Source organism: Strongylocentrotus purpuratus, unplaced genomic scaffold (genome assembly GCF_000002235.5).
Source record: "Strongylocentrotus purpuratus isolate Spur 01 unplaced genomic scaffold, Spur_5.0 spur5_scaffold_14, whole genome shotgun sequence".
In the NCBI taxonomy this organism is placed as follows: Eukaryota; Metazoa; Echinodermata; class Echinoidea; order Camarodonta; family Strongylocentrotidae; genus Strongylocentrotus; species Strongylocentrotus purpuratus.
Genome location: NW_022145599.1, coordinates 36,368,861 through 36,391,213, shown reverse-complemented (window position 1 = coordinate 36,391,213; position 22,353 = coordinate 36,368,861). Strand labels below are relative to the sequence as shown.

The window sequence follows — 22,353 nt, the reverse complement described above, 5'->3', positions numbered from 1 at the left end:
GTTGGGGCGGGAACGTTAGCGGTGTCAATTCCATTTTGGCGAGCGAGCATAGCGAGCAAGCAAAAACAATAAATTCTCTTTTAATAAAAATTAATAAATAAACTTGTTTTTATTGGTGCAGGTCAGGATGGACGCAATCGCGTTTAACGCGATTCAATTCCTTTTTGGCGAGAGGGCGAAAAAACTCTCCCACTTTTAATGATATTGTTGCAGGTCAAGGGTGGGCACAATTGTTTCCAAAGCAATGTCTATTCATTTTATTCGCGAGCGAGTGTAGCGAGCGAGAAAAATGAATTAGTCTCTTTTAGTAACATTTGGTACATAATATTGTGTGTTATTGTTGCCATGGTTGCAGGTTGGGGCCCGTCGGGGCAGGCACAATTTTATTCTAGGCAATACTTATCCTTTTCTTTTTTCAGGGGGACGAGCAGGTGAAAACATTTAATACAAAATAGGCTAGCAAGCAGTTCGCGCCAGCGAAGAGTTTCGAATTTGTTATATCACTTATATTTTCCTATTTTCATATGTTTTAATTTTTCAGGGCCGTATGCGGAATATTTTTCAGGTGGGGGAGGGGGAAAGATGCGTTAAAAGTTTTTGAAGAATCTCAAAAGCAAAAGGAGTGAAGGGAGTTCGAGCGACCGAACTGGTCATGAGGGTACTTTTGCATTTTCAAAAGTAGAATTGAAGGATTTGGTAATTAAAGGCGTACACTACATTTTCAGGGAAAAAAACTGTACGTTTTCAAAATATCTGGGGTCAACTGCCCCCCCCCCCCCCTTGGTGCGTACGGCCATGGTCTTTTTTTAAAAATAAATTTCCCCATTTTTATTCCTTTCCTTTTCTTTTCCCTTTTTCTTCCTTTTCTCTTCTTCTTCCTTTTTTCTTTCCTTTTTTTCCTTTTTTCTCTTTCTTTCCTTTTTTCTTCCCTTTTCCCTTTTTTTTCCCTTTCCTTTCCTTTCTTTTCTTTTCTTTCCCCTTTTTCTTTTTTTCCCCTGGAGCCCGTCTTGCAGGGGGGGCACTCTGCCCCCCTGCCCCCCCCATAGGTACGCCAGTGGGACTTAGTCTTCAAATACCACTGCTTTATTTACTTCTTTTTTCCCCCTTTTTTAAAAATTTTTAATTTTTTTAAAAACATGACATTACTCCTATCCTTCCTAGTTCCTGATGCTGTCCAGTCTTTCCCGTAGAGGGCAGCTCTAATCGAGTTTTATCGTTTCTAGCTAGTGTAGCGTCCCTCCGACTGTGGTGAAAATGTGAGCAAAATCGCTTTATTTCCTAAACATCAGAGAGTTCTAGGTGTTCTTCAATAAACCAACATTATATTTGATATATTAATTTAATATTATCCGTTGCATTTTTCTTAATAATCAACATACTGCATACAAATCATCTATTATATGTGCGCTTTTTGTTATTCTACGGCGAATTAAGAGTAGCTGTACTAACGTTGATATAAGTGAATGGGACTGTAGAAAGTAAAGATGATTTTAAATTGTTGTTTTTGATCCATTTCTTGAAAAATAATCAGGCCACTGTTTAGTCATCTGCACTATAGTGACTCCAGCAAGAAAATGATTACATCTTAAGATCAATGCCACAGTCATAGATGGTTATGAGGGAGGAATGATGCAAGTTTTGTGTCAACTTTTGTGAAATGAGAATGATCATTATCAATATTATTGGTAGACTATGGCTGTGTTGATCTTTATCTGAATACTCCCTTTTGCAGTTCACTCTGAAATCTTTACTTAGATAGGGTGCATGTGCAGTCAATAATGGCCTTATCGTCATCAAAGTCCCCCTCTCACTCACACAGTGTACACACACGTTTGCGTGCAACGTCTATGGAGGTGGATCGAAGTCCCCCGCTTGCAGACGCAATAAAGCTAGCTGTGTAGAGAAATGAGAGGGGACTCTGATCACGATAATGCCTCAATAATATTAATATTATTAATATGAGATCAGTCTAGATCTAGATTTAATTGGATTTGAACAGGTTGAAATAGGAAATCTTGCATTCATCACTAGAATCTAGATCTAGACTAGAGTAAAGGAGCCCGTAATCGGCCAGCTCCCGTTTTCGGCCGATTGGTTGGATACAAGGTAAAATCACTCTAAAATACATCGCATAATAGCATAACACATATCCCACACATACCATACCATGCCAGTGTCACTGAAGAACCACATTTGCAATGGAAAATATATCCTAAAATATCACATTTTAGCGATGTAATCGCCGGTCCCGCTACCCAAATCTGAAAAATCGAGTATCTTACGCGTGTCTGTAAGAAATATGGGTACCATAAAATGAGCTTTATTTCAAGTATTTTTTCAGATTTAAAGCCCGATTTTGTGCTAGTCGCAAGCTCAAAAGTATGTCATCGCATGTATTAAATCAATGCAGCCGCACACCGCGACGCACACACGATATCTCTATCTAATTCAGATTCCAACTTCCGATCACCGCTGTGCCCGTCTTCGGCCAGGCGAGCACCAGGGAGCTCCGGCGTGGGATACCTGCTCCGCCCGCTTGTGCTGTACATCAGCGCGGAAACGCACGGCGCGCGCGAGCGCTTCCTATTGACTTTGTACATGCGGCCGTAAACTGAAACGCTCGGCCGATAACGGGCTCCAAAACAGTGAAAATTGAAATGGATATTGTCATGGCAATTCGTGATTTTTTTCTGGGATTCTTTTTTTGTGTAAATAATAATAATATTTGCTTCATGATTTGAACAAGAAATGATAATAAATAGGAAGTAAAGAGTCCTAAAAATAGGATTTTGTCTTAAGTGGCCGAAAACGGGCTACTTTACTCTAGGCCTACTTCATACTTGTTTAATGATCAATCAAGCCAGGCCAGGTATCGGCTATGGTGAATTGCAAACTTGTACTGAAGCTAGCTACAATTACGGGCTAGGTAATTTATAATGAAATATGATACTTAAATCGCATGCTCTCAGTCTCACTTGTATTTAATCATCCATTCCCACCTCAGCGAACCTTTTGAATTAGGTCTAGGCTGATTTTGCATTGCCATTTTGATGCTGACTTTATGAAAAAAGTGTTTAGTAGGCTAATACTATACTGTAAAATAGGATTGGAAGTGTTGCTTAAATTAATACAGCATTCAGCAACACTTCCAGAGCCTATTTTTATTCAAAGGTCTAGACAAAAAATCTGGAAGCCAAGAAAGCTCCTGGAACATCACCTTCCTATGAAATGAATGTCGATTATCTTGTCATATATATTTAATGAAATTTATCTTCCCTTATGCAGGCCGAGAAGTCGGACAAGGAGTAGAAGTAGGAGTGGAGGGAGGGCTGAGAGAAGAAGCCGAGGTAGAGACAAGAAAAGAAGAAGTAAATCGGTAACCAGCAGAAGTTCATCTGGTTCAGACAGTAGCTCAGGAAGGTATGACACTTATCTTATTTAGGTTTCATTTGTGTAGGAGGTCCAAGTCATTTTCTTTCAGATACATCTCGCATTACACTTTAATATTACAGAATGCTGATGATATCACTCAAGAGCCAGAGCTTTGTTTAAGGACTCTTTCTGGACGATAAAATATATGGTATCAACTTCAGATGTTGTTCAAAAGAGCCCTTCAACACACCTTGCTGACCATTCACTGAGATGTATTTTTAAAATTCTTATCACATGTATGTGATACATGATCAGTCTGCAGTAACAAGATTGATTGCTTATGTGCAACAAAGCTCTTATTGAAATAAATCCATTTAAAACTTTGTTTCTAACAGACACCTAAATTTTATAATTGCTGTTTTTGTTTGAGGGTCACTCCTCCCACTTCCACCAATAAAATTAGAAATACATTATAAAAGCCTTGCAGATTTTTCTCTAAAATATTTGACAGTTCTGCCATATTTTCATAGTTTCTCTTTCTATTTAGTTCCAGATCCAGGAGCCGTTCCAGCTCCAGTGGGAGCAGTTCAGGGAGCTCCCGATCGCGATCCAGATCCTCAAGATCCAGCAGTAGATCAAGCTCAGGTAGCTCCAGCGGGTCAGGGAGCGGGTCAGGGAGTGGATCAGGGAGCAGCAGGAGCAGGAGTAGGAGCAAGAGCAAAGGAAGGAGCAGGAGCAGGAGCATTTCCAAGGCAAAGGGAGGAAGCGGAGATAAGGATGGGAAAGCAGGAGCTGCGACAGAGAAGGAGACTTCCAAAAAGCCTGATGATAGGAAGGAGAAAGAATCAAAGGAGAAATCCAGACCTAAGAGAAGTAGATCAAGGTGAGAAACATAGAGAGGGATCAATTAGCTTTTATTGAAGGTCTTTAATAAATTACTTATCCTACATGTATATGTTCCAAACAGAACCCTCAGATCTTCCCCAAAGTCTCTCCTCACCATTCCACAAATAAATTCTACGGGTCTCGCTCTTTTCAGGTTGCATCTGCCGAACTTTGGAATAAATTACCAGAAAATCTTTTAAAAACTGTGATACTGTTGACAACTTTAAGGCGCGTCTTAAAACATTTCATTTCAAAAATACTTTCCAATGTTAACGAGAGGAAGTATGTTGAGCATATCTCACTCTTCTTATGTTACTCTATCCACCTTTCATTCTTACTCTTTCTTACAGCGCATAGAGATTTATTGTGATATGCGCTGGTATATTATTACCCATAGACAACACCATTTAGGGATATTGTGACATTGTTTAGCTTTTTTCAGGATACATTTCTACAGGATTTCGATAATTCTACTTTCCATTACTTTCTGGGTCTAACCCTTTTTTTCTCGGACTTGCTTTTGTTCTGTTGAAAGTTTAGAAACTATACTTTCACAGATTTTAATGTTGCTCAAAATATATGTGCAATATCGTTTTATATTACCTACCATTCATTTTGTTGTATGTATCTTTTTTAAGTTACAACTTGCAAATTTGCACCTTGATAGTTGCAGTATGATTTGAACAAGTGGACAGTAAGGAAGGAAAACAATTTAACATGTTTTAGAGGTCTTTCATTCATGGATGCTGTTCACCCAGTCTACTGAGACCACCCAAAAAAGACAGAAAAGACGTTATTGTAGAATGCTTTTTAGACAGGTGCTACATCCCTACACCCAGAGGTCTTCATCATAGGCAGAAGACCTTTATAAAGAGATGGCTACAAAGACAGGTTGACAGACATATTTTCTAAAGGACCCTCCTTTATTCTCTTTGTTTGTCCTCAGATCCAGGTCACCCCCTCGTCGCAAGCGTTCTCCTTCTCCCAAGTCCTCCAGGCTTCACGTTGGGAAGCTCACCCGTAATGTCAACAAGGAACATCTGATGGAGATCTTCTCGATCTATGGTGCCGTCAAGAGCATTGACATTCCTCCTGATCGGGTCCATCCACACATGTCCCGTGGCTTCGCTTACGTTGATTTCATGTCTTCTAATGATGCTGATAAGGCCCTTAAACACATGGATGGAGGTAAGAATGGGGTCTCTTCTTTGTGTCATCTTTGTTGAAGGAGCTCAGTTATCCCCCAAATGACTCTGCTTTGGGTTCAGTGCTGGTAGTTTTTTTCAAAACATCAGTTTGAAATAGTACTTATAAATGTAAATGTATACTGCAGGTTTGAAAAGCTAAAATATAATCTTAAAGGAAGGGTAAAACAACTATTGAGTAGATTAGATGATATTCATGCATAAAATCTTGGATACCAAAACACTAATAGATGTATAACTTTTCTGACCATAATATTTGCTTTCTATGGTGTTAACGCTCAAAAAGAAAAGGGACACAATCTGTTTTTGTGTTTATTATTCCCCCCCCCCCCCCAAGAAAAGCAATCACTTGAAATGTTTAAAGATAAAGACCAGTTGTGGTCATGCGATTGCATTGTGAAAGAAACGTTGTGGAATCGATCAGAAAAGGTTGATCATCTAGCATATAAGTATTGGTGTGTACTGCAAGGTTCTGGAATCATCAAAATGATAAGAAATTTGGCCCAGTCTTGGTAAAGTTACAAGCACTGTACACAGAAAGATGTATATGGGACTATGCCACACGTGCGCGATATCTATCAGGTCCAAATATTTTACCAAATATATCAATTAGTAGGTGGTTTCTCGGCAAAATTTGTATCACGTATTAGTCAAAACACATTCTTTCACATGATTGGTAATAAGAACTTCCATTTCATATTTTGAGAGGGGGGCTTTTCCAAAACTGGTCTTTACCTTTAAATTGATCTCTGCAGTAACTCTCTTATCATTTGGACAGATTAAGTTTGTTGGAAAACTTGTCCAGAATTAATTATCATTTTATTTGTTTGAGATGCACTACCTTAAAATCTGTTTTCTTCATATTGATGATCTTAATCGCTCTGCTTTCCTTTGCATTGGTCACATATAGTCCAATCCAGTCAGACCGCAGCCGGTGCGAAAACCCTCTATTTTATTCAGCACGTATGCAAGAATTTACGTGTCTTGCATACGTAATGAGTAGTGCAGACGGTCTTCCCGATCGGCAGTTTTTGCCTTTATAATTGTTCATTTCTCATGAAATGGGTCTTATTTTAAAAATAAGAAGTTGCACTCTCTATATACTTATATGACAATCATGTTAAATATATTTTGAAAACAGATATTTCGCCTTGAAAATGGGGTTTTTCGACGATAAATCTATCTAAAGAGTAGGGCTGATTTTCACATAGAAATCATTCTTGCGTCAAGAAGATGTTATAATCAGCATAAAGCATAAATATTTTTCTTTACAATGATATCAAAATTATTATATTTTACGCTGTACCAAAGTCAGGAACCAAGAAAAATCACGCGAATGTTCATGAATAATTTAAAAAAAGTAGTCAACTTTGCCGATGTGATAATAGAGCGTTCTGATTGGCCAAAAACGTCAACTACGTCACATATGTTACGCTTTGGTTTATTAACATTCTGAATACCATATTTGAATAAGCATTCCTTGTGGCGTGCGCCTGTAATGCACGTGCGCGCAAGCAGTCATGACAACAATCTGAGGACCCTGGATCAATTACGTCACCTGCCTTTCAGATAAAAATTTTCTACATTATTTCTTTTTTAATCATTTTTCTTAATTTTTTCGGCCAGTCGGTGGCGCGGCAGAGCTCCCTGGAGTTTAATAATCAGTTATGCATTGCCATTGCTCAAACGGCGAGCGTGCACGAGTATGAAATCACACAATTTCGCGCCATCTTATAGAAAGAACAAATTGGTAATTTCCGGGTTTTTAGGGTCTTAATTACTATGATTATAAAGAGAACAAGATTTTGCGTCAATTAGGTTTTGACATTATTTTGATCAGTGACTTTTCATCTTTCCAACGAATCTCAAAGTAAACAAATTAATTATGTACCAAAGTCAGGAACCAAAAGCGAAATTTAGGGTACAAAATACCTGTTGAAATGTTACAAAAATAACGACAATAAAAGTGGTGAAAAAGGATTGTTTCAAAATTGTGAAAGATGGCAAGTTTCATATCAAACTGAAGCTGAGAATCTCGAGAGTAATTACCGTTGCGTGCTGCCATGTTGACAGAAGTTATCGACCACAAAAGCAGCTCCATGTACACCCTTACAAATCTCACGGAAAATCTCGTGAATTTCAGCACACGTGAATGTACGAGATAACCAAAGAGACGCTGAATAAAAATCAGCGTATAGCCTCATTATCGCGCACGCTGCGGTCTGACTGAATCATTATTGGTTGCCATGAGATGTGAAATAGATGAGATTGATTACTCTAAATTGTGTTTGATTGCAGGTCAGATTGATGGTCAAGAGATCACTGCTGCATTCGTCTTAGCTCCGGTAGCTCGTCCCAGACCCCCTCCTCCACTCAGACGTAGTCCACCAAGGAGAGGAGGAGGACCAGGATGGAGACGATCACCTCCCCCAAGATTCAGGGATAGGAGAAGGTAATTAAAGCCACACTACTACTTGTAGCTACTTGCTTCCTCTATATAGAAATTAATGCCTAATCGATGACCATTGGTCCCCCATGATCCTCTATTTTTATGTTAATTGAGAGCTAAGCTGATGAGATAGCCACCTGTCATTGACCACCCTGGGTGGTCTAATCCCTCCTTGCGAAACTAGTACAGACAGCATTTAGTACAAACCTCGGTCATACTACATGATTGCTATCATTTGTTACACCTGTTTCAGTTTGAATGACATTGTACTGTAGGGGGTAGGGAGTAGGTGGATGACAATATTCGCTTCAGATTTTCTGAAGTTTAATATTGTACTTATACATCATTTTTCCACATCTATGTATTTTTCTTTCTCAAGTTCACAGAACAATTCTTTACATGACCATCGAAAGTTGAATTTGGCAACCTGAAGCAATTGTCTGGCTAGCAACCAAGATAAAAAGCTTGGCAAGAGCCTTGGTTTTGATATGTTCTAGCTTGGCTTAATTATTATCTGAATAGATAAGATCTGGTTGAGGTACATTTGAGATTAACTGCATTGCCATGAATATTCTGGATGCTTCTTATCATTTGCATTATCAATTTACCAAATGGTTTGAAATGCACCTGTCATGATAATCCATTTTTTTCTAGGTTTGCAATAATGCCATTGGCTTTTCTCTTGAGTTTATCTAGAGCTGTAATTTTGTTATTGTCTTTACTCATACTATCTCCAGGTCACCACCCCCTAGGAGAAGATCACCTATTAGATCCAGGTCTAGATCCAGGTCCAGGTCTAAATCACCAGCCAGACGTCGTAGATACAGCCGATCCAGCTCCAGCTCCTCTAGATAATCCATCAATGTATCTTAGTCTTGTTCTACCATTTTCATACATGTACGTCCCACGTGGGTTGATTGTGGGCCATTCTTCACCTGTTCACACCTAACAGCTACTTTGACCGGTTTCTGCATTCATTGCTTTGTTCTCCATCTGCTCTCCTCAATCAACATTTAGATAATCAGTCAATATTTTTGTCTTTTTTAGCCATTTTCATACATTTGTCTCACGTGGGTTGAGTGTAGATTCTTTCTTAACTTTGTCTTCGTCTGAAAGTTATCTGAATTTTCTGTGCTGCATTTGATCCTTGATCAACTTTTCAAAGTGTTGTGATCGCTGAGCGAGTCTGCACTGAAATTGACTATCATCAATATGAAAGGTGTATACACATAAGTTGATCCAAACCAAATGTGTACTTACGAAGATGGCAGGAAAATTCAGAACCAGAGTTGGAAATATGATCAGTATAGACATGACTTTGTGTGGTAATCATAGAAACGAGTGCTGATAACAACATACATATATGTCTTAAAAAGACACAGCACACAGTTGGGGTCTAGATTGAGTGTAGTTTTTTGGTTGGCACTTATCCATCTTAAGCCGTAGGTATGAAAGATAAGCGATGTACATGCTTTTTTAGTTAGAATACCCCCTAAATGATGGAAAAACCCTTTTCTTGCAAATCAGAATCTGGCCAAGGATTGATTAGATACTGCAGCAGTTATTAGACATGTACAATTTGTGTAAATTTCCACAACTTGTTTATTACATAATGTACATAAACTTTTATAAAATGCACCCTTTTACCAAAAGATCTATCTAGCCTTTATACAGTTCTTGATACTAGAAATTGTTCAGCTTGGGTAATTTGTTGTATGATCATGATTATGAAGTCTTGGGAGGGTTGAGGAAGTCATTCATTTAAAATCGATGTCAATCTTTTGATATGGTTTCATTGATTAGTCAGTACTGCTTACATCACAATTAAGGTCATAGCTGCATTTTAATACCAAGTGCAGTACACTGATACAGTGTCATTTTGTATGATTTTGCTTTTGATTAAAAAAAATATGAAAGTGATGAAATGAGCCTTATTAAAATGAGTTGCTATTACCCTATTATTAAATATTTTGGATATACCAATTTGTTTCATTGTGTAAGATCACATTTATGAAAGAGACAAGTTATTTCTAATGAAACCTGGATTATTCAAACAGCACACACTCCAACAAATCTTGACTAGATTCATGAATTTGGTTCACCTTATAAAATTGTATTCACTGTATGCTTGAATATGATTAATTTTTAATCTCATCTGCTTGTATTTCATCTAGTTTTGTTCAAATTTTCTTTCTATGTGGTGAGGGGGGTAGTGATGGTTGAATGTTTTTTGTTTGTAAATAGCAAATGTATAGTTCCCTTGGAAAATTCCTAGATCATTCTTAGTATGTAATTTAACACGATTATCAGTGAAAACTGTTTACAATCCCGAGTAATCATATTAAAATAAAGTAGAAAACGACTAGAAGGCCTCTGTATGTGATTACTCATTTTGTATATTTATAGAAGACACATAATTGCACCACAAAGCCATATTTTAGCCACAAATCAGCTTTTTATTCAGAATCCAATGTATGAAAATAATTTGACTTTTATTCTTCAGTTACTGGTATGTTGTCAAGTTGTCAACATTTTTCACAACCCCATATGATTCGCAAAGAACAGTTTTTCTTGTATTGATTTCTTATTGTGTTTGCGTCATTGCAATTTGTGTAATTCTTTTGTAGTTATGATACCAACTTTTTTGAAAATAAATGTGAAAAACAACTACATTTATATGTCTTTTTGCAGCAATTTCTATAAGTTACAAGCTGTTCAGAGTAGATGACTTTTGTATAGAGTACCGAAGTTGTGATGTCATAAATATCTAGTTTTAGAAATTCTCATTTTTTTTATTTGCTCTGGCTCGTAATGATTAGGAGCCAGATCAAATAACACTGAGTTCCTATAGGACATATATTTATGGAGATGGTCATATCTCCGCCAATACTCGACATATTCAATTGGTTTTCGACATTTGGAAATGATTTTTGATGCTCTTTCGGAAACTGAAGAAAAGATTGAGAAATTAAAAAAAAAAGAGTTTTGATGATGCCACACTTCACCACTCTCGCTCTCTCTCTCTATATATATATATATATCATATTTACAGTAGTATTCTAATTTTGTAAATCAAGATAAAAAGAAAAAAAGCATTTAGGCCTTAAAAAAAATATACATGTTTAGCGTCCCGGCCCGCTTCCTTTTGGGGGGCCGCCTCCCTATTTTTAAAAAAAATTAAAAAAAATTGATTTTTTTTTTTTTTTTTGAAAAAGAAAATAAACATGAAAAACACTGCTAAAATGGATCTATTTCTGATTTTTTTTTTTTTAATTTAAAAAAAAAAAATTCCTCCTTCCTATTTTTCAAAAAAACAGGAGGCTAAAACTTGTTTTTTTTTAAATATTTGTCCTTATCTGGGTTGGCAATGGTGTGTAGCTTGTAATGTACGGGTCATGGGGTTGAATAGAATCTTTCTATTCAACCCCTTGCCTCGTACATTACAAGCTACAAACCATTGCCAACCTATTAGTCTTATCAGTGATGGCTTCTTATAAGGGCTTCCTTTGATAGATTGGGGCGGGGGGGGGGGGGGGGGGGGGGGGGGTTGCTAATCAGCCCTGTCCTTATTTTCTCTTTTAAAAAGAAAAGTACAGCTTTAAATTTGTCCAATCCGTTTCATTGCTAAATATACAAGTAAATCATTCTCTCACATATATAATAGATTTTGGAATTTGACAACTTGTGGATGTCAAACTATATAATTAAGGGTTGGAAATTATGAAAGAGAAAGGTAATAGATGTTTTTCATATAACTACAGTTAATTCAGTTATTCATACCCTCACCAAGTTTTGTAGTTTTTAAGTACCGGTATGTAAAGAGGTGATATGTCCCAATTTTGTTTCTTGAGAATGTGACAAATTAAAAGTATTCAACAAAGGCCTTAATTCAACCAATTCACCTTTCATTCTTGATTTAAAGATTAAAAAAAAAAAAAAATCTAATTTACAAGGGGTATGAATAATTCAGTTAACTGTACATTGGACTATTTAGAGTTCTAGACTGGGTCGGTATTCTGAAAAGTATTGTTCTTGTACTATATTGAAGTGAAAATAGTCATTACAGATTTAAAATTGCAAGTTTTAAATTTCTACAGATATCTCGCGATTCCCCCCTCTAAGCTCAAGTTAATTTAGTATGTCTCATAACTGGAAATATCTTTTATAGGAAGCAATTTATGCATCTACATACCACTTACTAGAGAAGAGATATATGGGACTACAAAAGGAAGGCAATTCAGCAAATGTAGTTTGAAGAACATTTATTGTCACAAATTCTCAAATCACATATCACATTTTCAAGTCACACGTTGTACAATGCCATACCAGTGAATATACATTTCAATTGCTGTAAATAAATAGACATACATGTACAAACAAACATCTCCTTTTAGAAGATAACTAGATGGATGTTTGACTGCACGCAGTCAAAATTATGCCTCCGCCATAGAGCGATTCAACAAACCAAAACAGAAGTAATCATAAAAATTCAAGTTTGATTGTAATCCATTAACAGGTTCTCAGAATATCGTAATTACAGGCTATTTTACATTTTTTCCAGTTCATTTGGCTCTGCAAGATACATACATGTCCCGAGTTTGATAGTAATCCATCGGTCAGTATTGATAATGTGTTCACAAGCTATTTTTTCATATATAATGAGCCCCATGACCTTTGACCTCATGACCCCCCCAAATCTAATCAGTTAATTGGCTCTGCAAGATACATATATGACCCAAGTTTGGCGGTAATCCATCAATCGGTTCTTGAGATAACGCGATTATGAGAACAGGACGTACAGACGTACGGACAAACAGAAAACATAATGCCTCTGGCTACTTTGTAGCGGAGGCATACAAACGTGTCTTACAGTGAGTATTATCAAACCCTATCTTGTGCATAGCCGAAGACCAATCTCAAGTTTTTACCAGAAGTGCGTTAAGAAGCAGAAGGTCTCAACTCTTTTGCATGCAGTGGGTCTGGAGATATCATTTTGTAAATTTCGCTTTCAAGTTTAAATAATATATTTACATTCTTTTCAAATATTTTTAGTAAATATTTAAATAAAAGCTGGATAGATTGCAGTACCTTATTTCTGGGTCACATTCTTTGAGCCATTATAGATGAAACGGGGTCCGGGGGCCTGCCCTAGATCGATTCACCCTATAGGTGTAATGCCCTTGTGACCCTCGTTCATACAGAAGTCTGTGTATAAGCACAGAAATTAATTCAATTCATGCTATACTATTAATGTAGATACATAAAATCACTTCAGAAAGTTACATGTAATGTATGTGCACACAGCTCCAAATTAGTGGAAAGAGGAATCATGCACACAACAACATAACATACAGAATGATAACCCTACGGCCTACACACTCTGCAAAATCACAATTCTGAATATGAATTTAAATTCCTCATCAACAGGGAGTTTCCTCACACAGTACATGGCATATTGGGACAGATGGTTGTGACGCAAGCACACATGTGTATACTAGTGAGGTCATACTGTAGGTTAAATCATGAAGTTCCAAATAGTTTCCCTCCCTCCCATGTATAATCTCTATGACATGGAATTATTTAGAGTCCCATTAAATGACTGACCAATCAAAAGCGACGTCCATTGTCGCATTCTTTGTAAATCGATAAGCTTCGACAAAGTGGTTGATAAATGTACAGCATACTTTAATGTAGAAGAAATCAAACTAAAATTCATTCTTTTTTTCAGCTTTACAAGTATTCTATCAAGGACTGATATTAAAATAGCTACATAGTTTTTCTTAACTCATATGAAGAATTCATAACAGTTACTTTGGGTTCTTTGAAAGCAATTCAATAGAAACCTCTAGCTCAAACTCAAGGTAAATTTTTGTCCACAATATTTCCTATCGTTCTGAGGTATTATCATACCCAAAATAGCACTTGAAATTTCATTATGTGAATGCTAATTTACTGCATATTTTAATCATAAATTAATCATTTAATTTGAAGTTTAATGTCACTTGGCCTGTACATAGTGACCAAGGTAAAACATAAGAATGACTAATAACTTAAATTGTATTTGTTCATTATCCCAAAGTTTGAAAGAGTTCACATAACCACGAAGATTCTTCCTTTGACATATTGTCTCCGGCTGGCAGAAGGGCGTTAGCACTCGAGCGACTCAAAAACTACTTTTCAAATTATTTCGCATTTAAAGATTTGTTTTATATTTAGACTGCTTTCCGTCCCGGAAATGGGTTTAAAACTTATAAGACTAATAGAAATGTTACAGTAGAACACTGCCTCAAAAAAAAAAATCGGAAATAAGTCAGTTTTATAAAAGTTTGAGGCGATGTAGTGCTAAAGCCCTTCTGCTTAGCACTTTATTTTTGACCTGAAATTTGAGCTAACGCCCTTCTGCCAGCCAGGCGACGATATGTGGAGGTGAGGTACAAAGATTGAAACAAGTGTATATATAAATATATTCTATGAATGCACCGCAACATCTAGGATAAACAAAAATAACAGTCTTTTGAAGTAACACTTGCATGGCTGTATATACTAAAATAGTAAATATGAAAATAGCATATCAATAACTTCTATGTGATGTACACTTGTGCCTTGATTAATGTTTCGTAGAAAAATAACTATTTTCAAATGCAATTTCATACACTGAAAACATGTTTTAAAAAACGCTGGACAGAATGGACTCAACTCAAGTATAAACACAATATCTTTTCAGTAAGTTATCATTCATTATAATGTTATTATAATATGGAATTTGGGACTTCAAAGTGACAAAGGTATGTGCAGCTACATGTATTGTCATTTTGTACTAAAAAATCACAGAATAGCACTCCAATGAGTGCAAAACAAAAAGCTATAGTATGACTATTTACGTTGCTATTCTTCAATATTGTCATTTTGTAGAATAACTGTCATCTTCAGATTTCTATTATTTTCACATTTCTTTCACCAGAGCATAAAGCCCTGTTCAGAATGGAGATGGTAAAATGCTTTCCAAAGCCGCCATCAAGGCAAGATTAATGAAATAGGAGTAGTGTGCTAATCATCTTAAAACGTCCAAGGCCCCGTCTTAATCATAAAAACTGGCAATTCATTTGAATCAAACTCTTTATAATACAGAAATTTGGATCCTTGGGTAAACAAAGGGGCCATTCTCGCTGTTTTCTCCCTTAAAGATAAAGTTGAGTTCTGGTCATGCGATTGCATTGTGAAAGAAACAGTGTGGATTCGATCAAAAATGGTTGATCATCTAGCATTATAAATATTGGGGTGTGTACTGCAATGTTCTGGAATTGGAATCAGGGAATAATTTTCCTGGTATCGCATCGCAATTTGCTATGCATTTTTGCATGACTGCTATACAAAATATCTTTTGTGTAGCAGTTTTCTTCCATAGAAATGTACAGAATTTCATTTGAAATATTTATCCATCGGCTGAAATTGCTAATCAAAAAATTTGAGGAAAATTGTTCCCTGGGAATCATCAAAATGATAAGAAATTTTGCCCAGTCTTGGTAAGGTTACAAGCACTGTACACAGAAAGATGTATATGGGACTACACGAACATGTGGCATGAAAATCTGTCCCGATTTTTATGCTGTTACATGCCATATTTAGAATATTAAGGCATTTGAAGAGCCATACTTTTCAGGGAAAATTTTTAATCTGATGTTCTTCCACACTTGCATAATAATAATGATACCGCTCACAATAATAATAATGATAATAATTACTCACAAATTATTTTCCCCCTCTTCCCAGAACTCAGCCTTCTCTTTAATTCTACAGGACCTCTTGCCATTCATTTCAACACCGTGTTTGGGTCAGCGGTTCTTGAAGGCAGTTTACCATGTTACATCTGAATGAAGCCTGACTAAGAAACAAGCATACACGATATACAAAATAGCTATTTTGTTTCAATGGTAGTGAACCTGTACACAAAGACCACCTGTCTGTTAAGACCGTTGTTATTTGGTATTATCAGCGTTTAATTCTTTTTTAGAATATTTACGCCTTTCACTTTTTCTTTTCTTTGTTTACTATTTGTAAATTTTTCCATGTCTCCCTTAAATAGTCTTTATACACAGGTTTCACTTCAATATGAAGTGTGCATTTAATGCCACAGACATTGCAATATAAACTACTTTACATTATAATTTCTTTTTCTATCACAATACACACACACACATGACATAGACAATAATATCACATACATATAATATATTCTTTCCTTGTATGAAACAAATCTCTCATTATCTCTAATAAAATTAATATTATTCCTTCCAAAAATGAGTGCTTGCACAATAGTGCATTTAATCTATACCATACACATATTAAAAGTGATGAATTAGAAATAGAATGGAATCAAGGCAAATGCTTACAGCTATATGCTTTACCCAGCACAAAAATTGAAACAACGTCATTGTGCACCATCACATATACGCAAGGGTCATGTGTCTGTGACACACACACACACAAACACACACATTATGTCTGTGCTGAGATTGTAGAGTGGGGACCCGTCAGGGTGGAAGGGTCCTCACACAGTCAAGTGTACAGGTACATAGCCATGGTCTAGAATTCCTCTCAGTTATTTACACTAAATCTGCAAATCTTAACATGAGCTTTAAAGCCCATCTGTACTAGTTTGGCTAGGAGGGATTAGACCACCCAGGAAGGTCATCAACTCAGCTCTCAATTAACATAAGAAAAAGAGGATCATGGGGGACCAATGTTCACCGATTAGGCATTGTTTTCTATATAGAGGGAGCAAGTAGCTACAAGTAGTACAGTGGGCCTTTAATCAAGCTTAGTGCTAGCATAACCGATAAAAACAATTCACTTGCATCCATATCAGCCGAGATAACATATGCACAACTAGAACATGAAGTACCAAAAATTCCTGAAATCCAAGCTCTCATATAATCAGTATGTAACCCATCCTCTCCTTCCATGCTCAACCTATAGTGATGTCGATGGGGAGCTCGATGTCATTATCAACCGATGGTGATGTCGACAGGGAGCTCGATGTCATTGAGGGTATAGAAGTTGATGTCAGCATTGTCTACGACACCCCAAACCAATGGGACGGGGGCAGCCTTCATCAGCAAGTCTAGCTGAGCAGCAAGCTCAGGGACAGGATCTTCTTCACTGCATGGACAGACATAAAGAAAGATCATTATAATCAGACATTAACAAATTACATACCATCCAGGCATTCAAATATGACCTAAAGACTTATTTGTTCAACATTGCTTCAATTATGTTCTCTCTCTCTCTCTTCACTTCACTCCCTCCCTCCCTCTGTCCCTCCCTCCCTCTGTCCCTCCCTCACCTTTCCCTCCCTCCCTCCCTCCCTCCCTCCCTCCCTCCCTCTCTCCCTGTAAAGATGAAATGTGATTTCTTGAACATACAGGCATTCTAAGGTGACATGGACTTGTGTCAAAACCTCTCCCAGGTGTTTCCACTGATTGACAAGCTAATGAAGCTATACAGTAGAATAAACCTTTACAATCTTCAGTGACCTTTCACCTCTGTGACCTTTGAACCCTAGTGACACAGCAGCTATAGTTTTGTTACCTACCTGCACACAACCACACAGAAGTTAGGCTGACCAGGGTTGGTCTTCTTGTATTTCTTGTCCGGCAGGAAAACATCAAATGCTATCTTAGAGTCTACGATTGGTGCAGAGAATCTGAATTCAGAATACAAGCATAAATAGTAGTACATATAAATACCAAAAAAAAATCAGTAGAATGGCTGAAATTGGAAATGCTGGGGTTATAATAATTGCAGGGCCTGAAGGAAGAGCAGTTTTAATGGTAATGTTACTACCCTGAGTACTTAAGATCCATTTATTTACCATTCTTATTATTATTAATAAAAAAAAAAACAGTATAGTTTCATATGCAATAACAATATCAAAAAGCTTTAATAAATCTCAGGAAATTTAGAAAATTGACTTTAAAAGGGAAAGTATACAGGTAGATTAATAACACAATCCCCTATCCACATCCATAAGCATGAATTATTCATCTGGGTGTTAAGTACATGTATACAGGTTTACTAGCAGTAAACAAGGTATTAAAAGTTAAAGACCCGAGTTCTGGTCATGCGATTGCATTGTGAAAGAAACGTTGTTGAATCGATCAGAAAGGGTTGATCATTTGGTATATAAGTATGAGTGTGTACTGCAAGGTTCTGGAACCGTCAAAAAGATAAGAAATTTGGTCCAGTCTTGGTAAAGTTACAAGCACTGTACACAGAAAGATGTATATGGGACTACGCAACGCGTGTGTGACACATGCGCGGTATTTATCAGGTCCAAATAGATATGATAATTTACCACATATATCAATTAGTAGGCGGTTTCCCGGCAAAATTTGTTTCATCACGTACTAGTCAAAACATATTCTTTCACACGATTGGTAATAAGAGCTTCTATTTCATTTTTTGAGAGGGGGGCGTTTCCAAAACTGGTCTTTACCTTAATTGACTATTTTACTAAATAATGAGTATGAAGGGTGAAAGTGAACTAGTGGGTGACCTCTTACCTTTGACCAGAATGTTCACAGGTCAGATTTGCTCCCTGAATGACCTGCAGTTTGTTCAATACATGACCTGCAATGACAGATAATAATCACAAATAATAACTATTCTGACCTTAACATAACACTGGCAATATGCTCACAACTCCTTACTTAAAACTGCAAACTAGAACTAAAAGAACTTAAGGGCACAAATGTTAATGAAAAAATGGAAGTATTTGAAAGGTCTGTATAGCTTTAATATACCACAAATTAGGGAAAAGAGAGGGGAAGAGAGAGGTGAGATGAGACTCAAACAAGTGCTAAAAAAATAGAAAAGAAATAAAGAAAAGAATTAGGGGCTAGGGCTGCATCAAATTGTATTTCTCAGCGAATAATAATACAAATAATTTGAGTTGCAAAACAGAAATCACAGAAACACCTCTTAGGCCTAAAAAAAATAATTGATGACTTGGCGTAACCCGCCCGACCCTATTTTTATCGCCGACCCTACGCTTTTTTATTTTTTTTTATCCGATTGCGATTGCGTAAATATCGATATCGCAGTGGGGAAAACCCGGATGTTTGGGCCAGCTCGCGCGCCGAGTGCAGCGGGCAGGTACGCCATAGTACCGCTAGGCGATTGTATCCCCAACATGGCGTCCTATAGCGTTCAGTTCACGGGTAAATTTGGTGCTCACGTTTTATTCAGCGTTCTTCGGAAGGTGGACATTGAAGCAACAATCGGAGAAATCGTTCAAGATCTGGCCGCTGATAATTTTGTGGTTAAGAACATCAAGGCATCTAAGGAAAACTGTGGTCCGTTTTCTGATTTGCTGTTGTCTGAAACAGTGTCACTATTACAAGATTTCGGGTATCGATACGTGGTTGCAACACTCACGCCTGTCAGTGTCACGGATACCGAGGAGGATCGCACGAAGCCCAATGCCTTTGAGGTATTGATGTCTTCGTCAAAACGACGAGACAAAGTCGATCTTCAAGTCATGAAGAAAACGACAAGCTCTGGCAAAGTGGATGACCTAAATGCAAAGGACAAATACAGAGCCATTCACAATTGTAAATATTTTCACAAGTTGTAATTGGCTACTCTTTTCAACCCTCATTCTTCAAGATTTTGGATACATGTTAACATGTTAACATGTTAACCTCTAGACAAGTTATAAAAATGTTAGTCAATACATTGTGAAAATACTAATATTTGTGAACAGCCCCTTCTAAAAACCTACATATTCACCTGTTTATCCTGTTGAAGACAGTGTCTGAGATATCTCAGGCTGGGGTCTGTTGGAAACCTATTAATGCGTTCATATGTTTGCATTTTATGTGCATGAGGGTGTATGTACATGTACATGTATGTATGCAGGGGGGGGGGGGGGCAGGTGTATGTATGCATCCCCCAGGTCCCAAGGTGATCAAGATTTCAACAATTTCTTGCTCACTTTGCTCACACAGTGTGTGTGTCCATATATGTGTGTGTCCATATATGTGTGTGTGTGTGTGCGTGGAGTTATTTGAACATATTGTGGTCTACCCCTCTCATCAGATCATCCCCAAGGTCTAAGGACCTATCTACGCCACTGTATGTATGTATGTGTATGAATTGCTAATTTCATGTATGCAAATATAAGCAACAACAACAACAACAACAACAACAACAACAACAACAAAATCGCCCTACCTACCCTAATTTTCAGTGACCCGTTACACCAAGTCACCAATTTTTTTTTTTAGGCCTTAGTCCTTTACAGATAAAACCGCATGATCAGCTGCCATATCGCTGAATCATTTGAAAGCAATATATTGTATAATGGCAAAACTCTACATTTAACATTCAGTTTGTTTCAATACCTAATATTAGAATATTACTGACATATTGTGCAGCCCTGTAGAGAACTTAAAAATAATAAAGACGAAAACCCCCTGATGTGAAAGCTGACACTCAACGAAGATAACATACCGACCGATTCACAAGGTTAAGACCTTATGAAAATAAGTGATGAACGTCAGGTAAAAGCATACACGACAAGTAAAACCTATTTATCCAGATGGAAAGGAAAACAAAAGATTTTTCATCATTTTATCTTTCTCCATCCCAAGATCTAATCTAAAAAAGCTTGGGCTATTAGCATGAAATTGACCATCAGCATCCTGTATAATCAAATCAGATATCAGGATGATCAGGTGATCAGGAGCGGTTATCCTTCACCATCTTATGTGGTTAGGGTTGATAATTCACTCAACATAATCAAGCAGGCATCACAAAATCATATGAATTCACTTAGGAATCCAATGTACATGATATAAAGTCATGAACGAACAGAATTTTAAACTAGACATGGAATTCGTAACGGAGACGAATTAGGTGATCTGCCGCTTTAATTGAAACATAACACATGTAGAAACTCAATGGGAGATTTGGTCTTTAAATTTGTTTCCACCCTCCACTTATATAACATGCCTATACATAGGCTCAGGGAAAAAAATACCTTTAAAAATTTTGGGGGCTACTTTTCAAGCTTGCTTGCATGAAAATAACACTTTTTAATTTGTTTTGCATTGAACTCTTTGCAAAAAAAATTGGGCTCTTTTATGACTTACGGGGGCTTTTTTTTAGCATTTCGGGGGCTAATTCGCCCCGAGCCTCTGTGTAGTTTTTTCACTGGGTGTGTTATATGAGTGGAGGGTGGACATTTTTGGACGCGTGCAAGCTCATTTAGTAATCAAAGATGTAGAAATAGTAGAATTGATTGTGCCGACTACAGTATTGTTTGGTACAACCCTGTTACCATCAAATTAATGACAGGAGAAGGCAAACAAAAACAAAAATAACACGTCGTTCATAATGTTAAAGGGAAAGTCCACCCTGAAATTAAGTTAGTTTTAATAGGAGTAGAAAAATGAGAGAAACAAGTCAGTGAAAGTTTGAGCAAATTCCGATTAAAAATAAGGAAGTTAGGATTTTTGAAGTTGTGATCAATCAAACACAAATTGGCAACTCTATGACGTATCATGCGAGCTCAACTTCCATTTGCTCAGTACTAAAAAAAATCTAAAATTATCATTTTCCCTCAAGAAAAATTTCAACCGTACATGCACCCTAAATATAATAATTGCAAATATGTTTCTATACTCCCCCTGCAAGGAACAAATATATATTCCATCATCAATAACGAAGAAAACATGATTTTATGGAATATTATGCACAAAGCAAATGAAGGAGAGCTCGTATAATAAGTCACAGAGTTGCCAATTTGTATTTGATTGATCACAACTTCAATAATTCATAACTTTCTTATTTTTATTCAGAATTTGCTCAAACTTTCACTCACCTGATTTTCTTATTATTCTGCCTCTATCGAAACAAACTTATTTTGGGGGTGGACTTTCCCTTTAAAGTTCTGATTATAAATACAAATATGTCGGATCGTACAGAGCAGCAAAAAAAAGCAATGTTGACGGTCGAGAATTGTGAGGAGAAAATGTGCAAATGAGAATTTGCTAGTATCGATGTAGAATAGTAAGAACCAAGAGCAGGGGTGATAGTGAGCACTAAAAAAAAGGGGGGGGGGTTTCCCTCTACCACACCCCACTTGAGTTTTTTTTTAAAGAAGAAAATTAGTGGGGGGAAAACGACATCGAACAACATTCCCCCTTTTTGAGTAAAAAAATTGGGGAAAAATAGGGAAGAATGGAGGGAAAAATTGGGATAAAATCAGGAAGAAAAAAATACAGGAAAAATAATTTAAAAAATCAGGAAACCGATTTAAATCAGGTAATTATCAGGCCTGATCAAGAGGCATTCACCACTGAATCTGACCATGAGACCAAAAGGCTAGACTGCATGTTTAGATTTACGACCCAGCCAAGTACATGTATCATGTTTTGA

The 22,353-nt window shown here is 36.9% G+C and overlaps 2 protein-coding genes across 3 annotated transcripts in view; one reads left to right on the top strand and one right to left on the bottom strand.

Annotated features, from left to right (window-relative positions):
- The first annotated feature begins 1,142 nt into the window (after nucleotides 1–1,142).
- On the top strand, nucleotides 1,143–9,394 carry LOC585553 (RNA-binding protein with serine-rich domain 1). Its single transcript, XM_795251.5, has 6 exons — nucleotides 1,143–1,256; nucleotides 3,286–3,420; nucleotides 3,920–4,255; nucleotides 5,204–5,445; nucleotides 7,761–7,914; nucleotides 8,649–9,394. Coding segments are annotated over exons 1-6 (987 nt in total). The 5' UTR covers nucleotides 1,143–1,254; the 3' UTR covers nucleotides 8,767–9,394.
- A 6,563-nt stretch (nucleotides 9,395–15,957) lies between these two features.
- The window catches only part of LOC100890147, a 39,892-nt gene continuing 33,496 nt past the window's right edge, over nucleotides 15,958–22,353 (bottom strand). For both annotated transcript variants that reach the window (XM_030984861.1, XM_030984862.1), the window contains 3 exons: nucleotides 18,474–18,540; nucleotides 17,504–17,614; nucleotides 15,958–17,070 (listed from right to left, as the gene is read on the bottom strand). In XM_030984861.1, coding sequence (XP_030840721.1) covers nucleotides 16,917–17,070; nucleotides 17,504–17,614; nucleotides 18,474–18,540 — 332 coding nt within the window. In that variant the 3' untranslated portion in view covers nucleotides 15,958–16,916. The remainder of the gene's footprint in view (nucleotides 17,071–17,503; nucleotides 17,615–18,473; nucleotides 18,541–22,353) is intronic.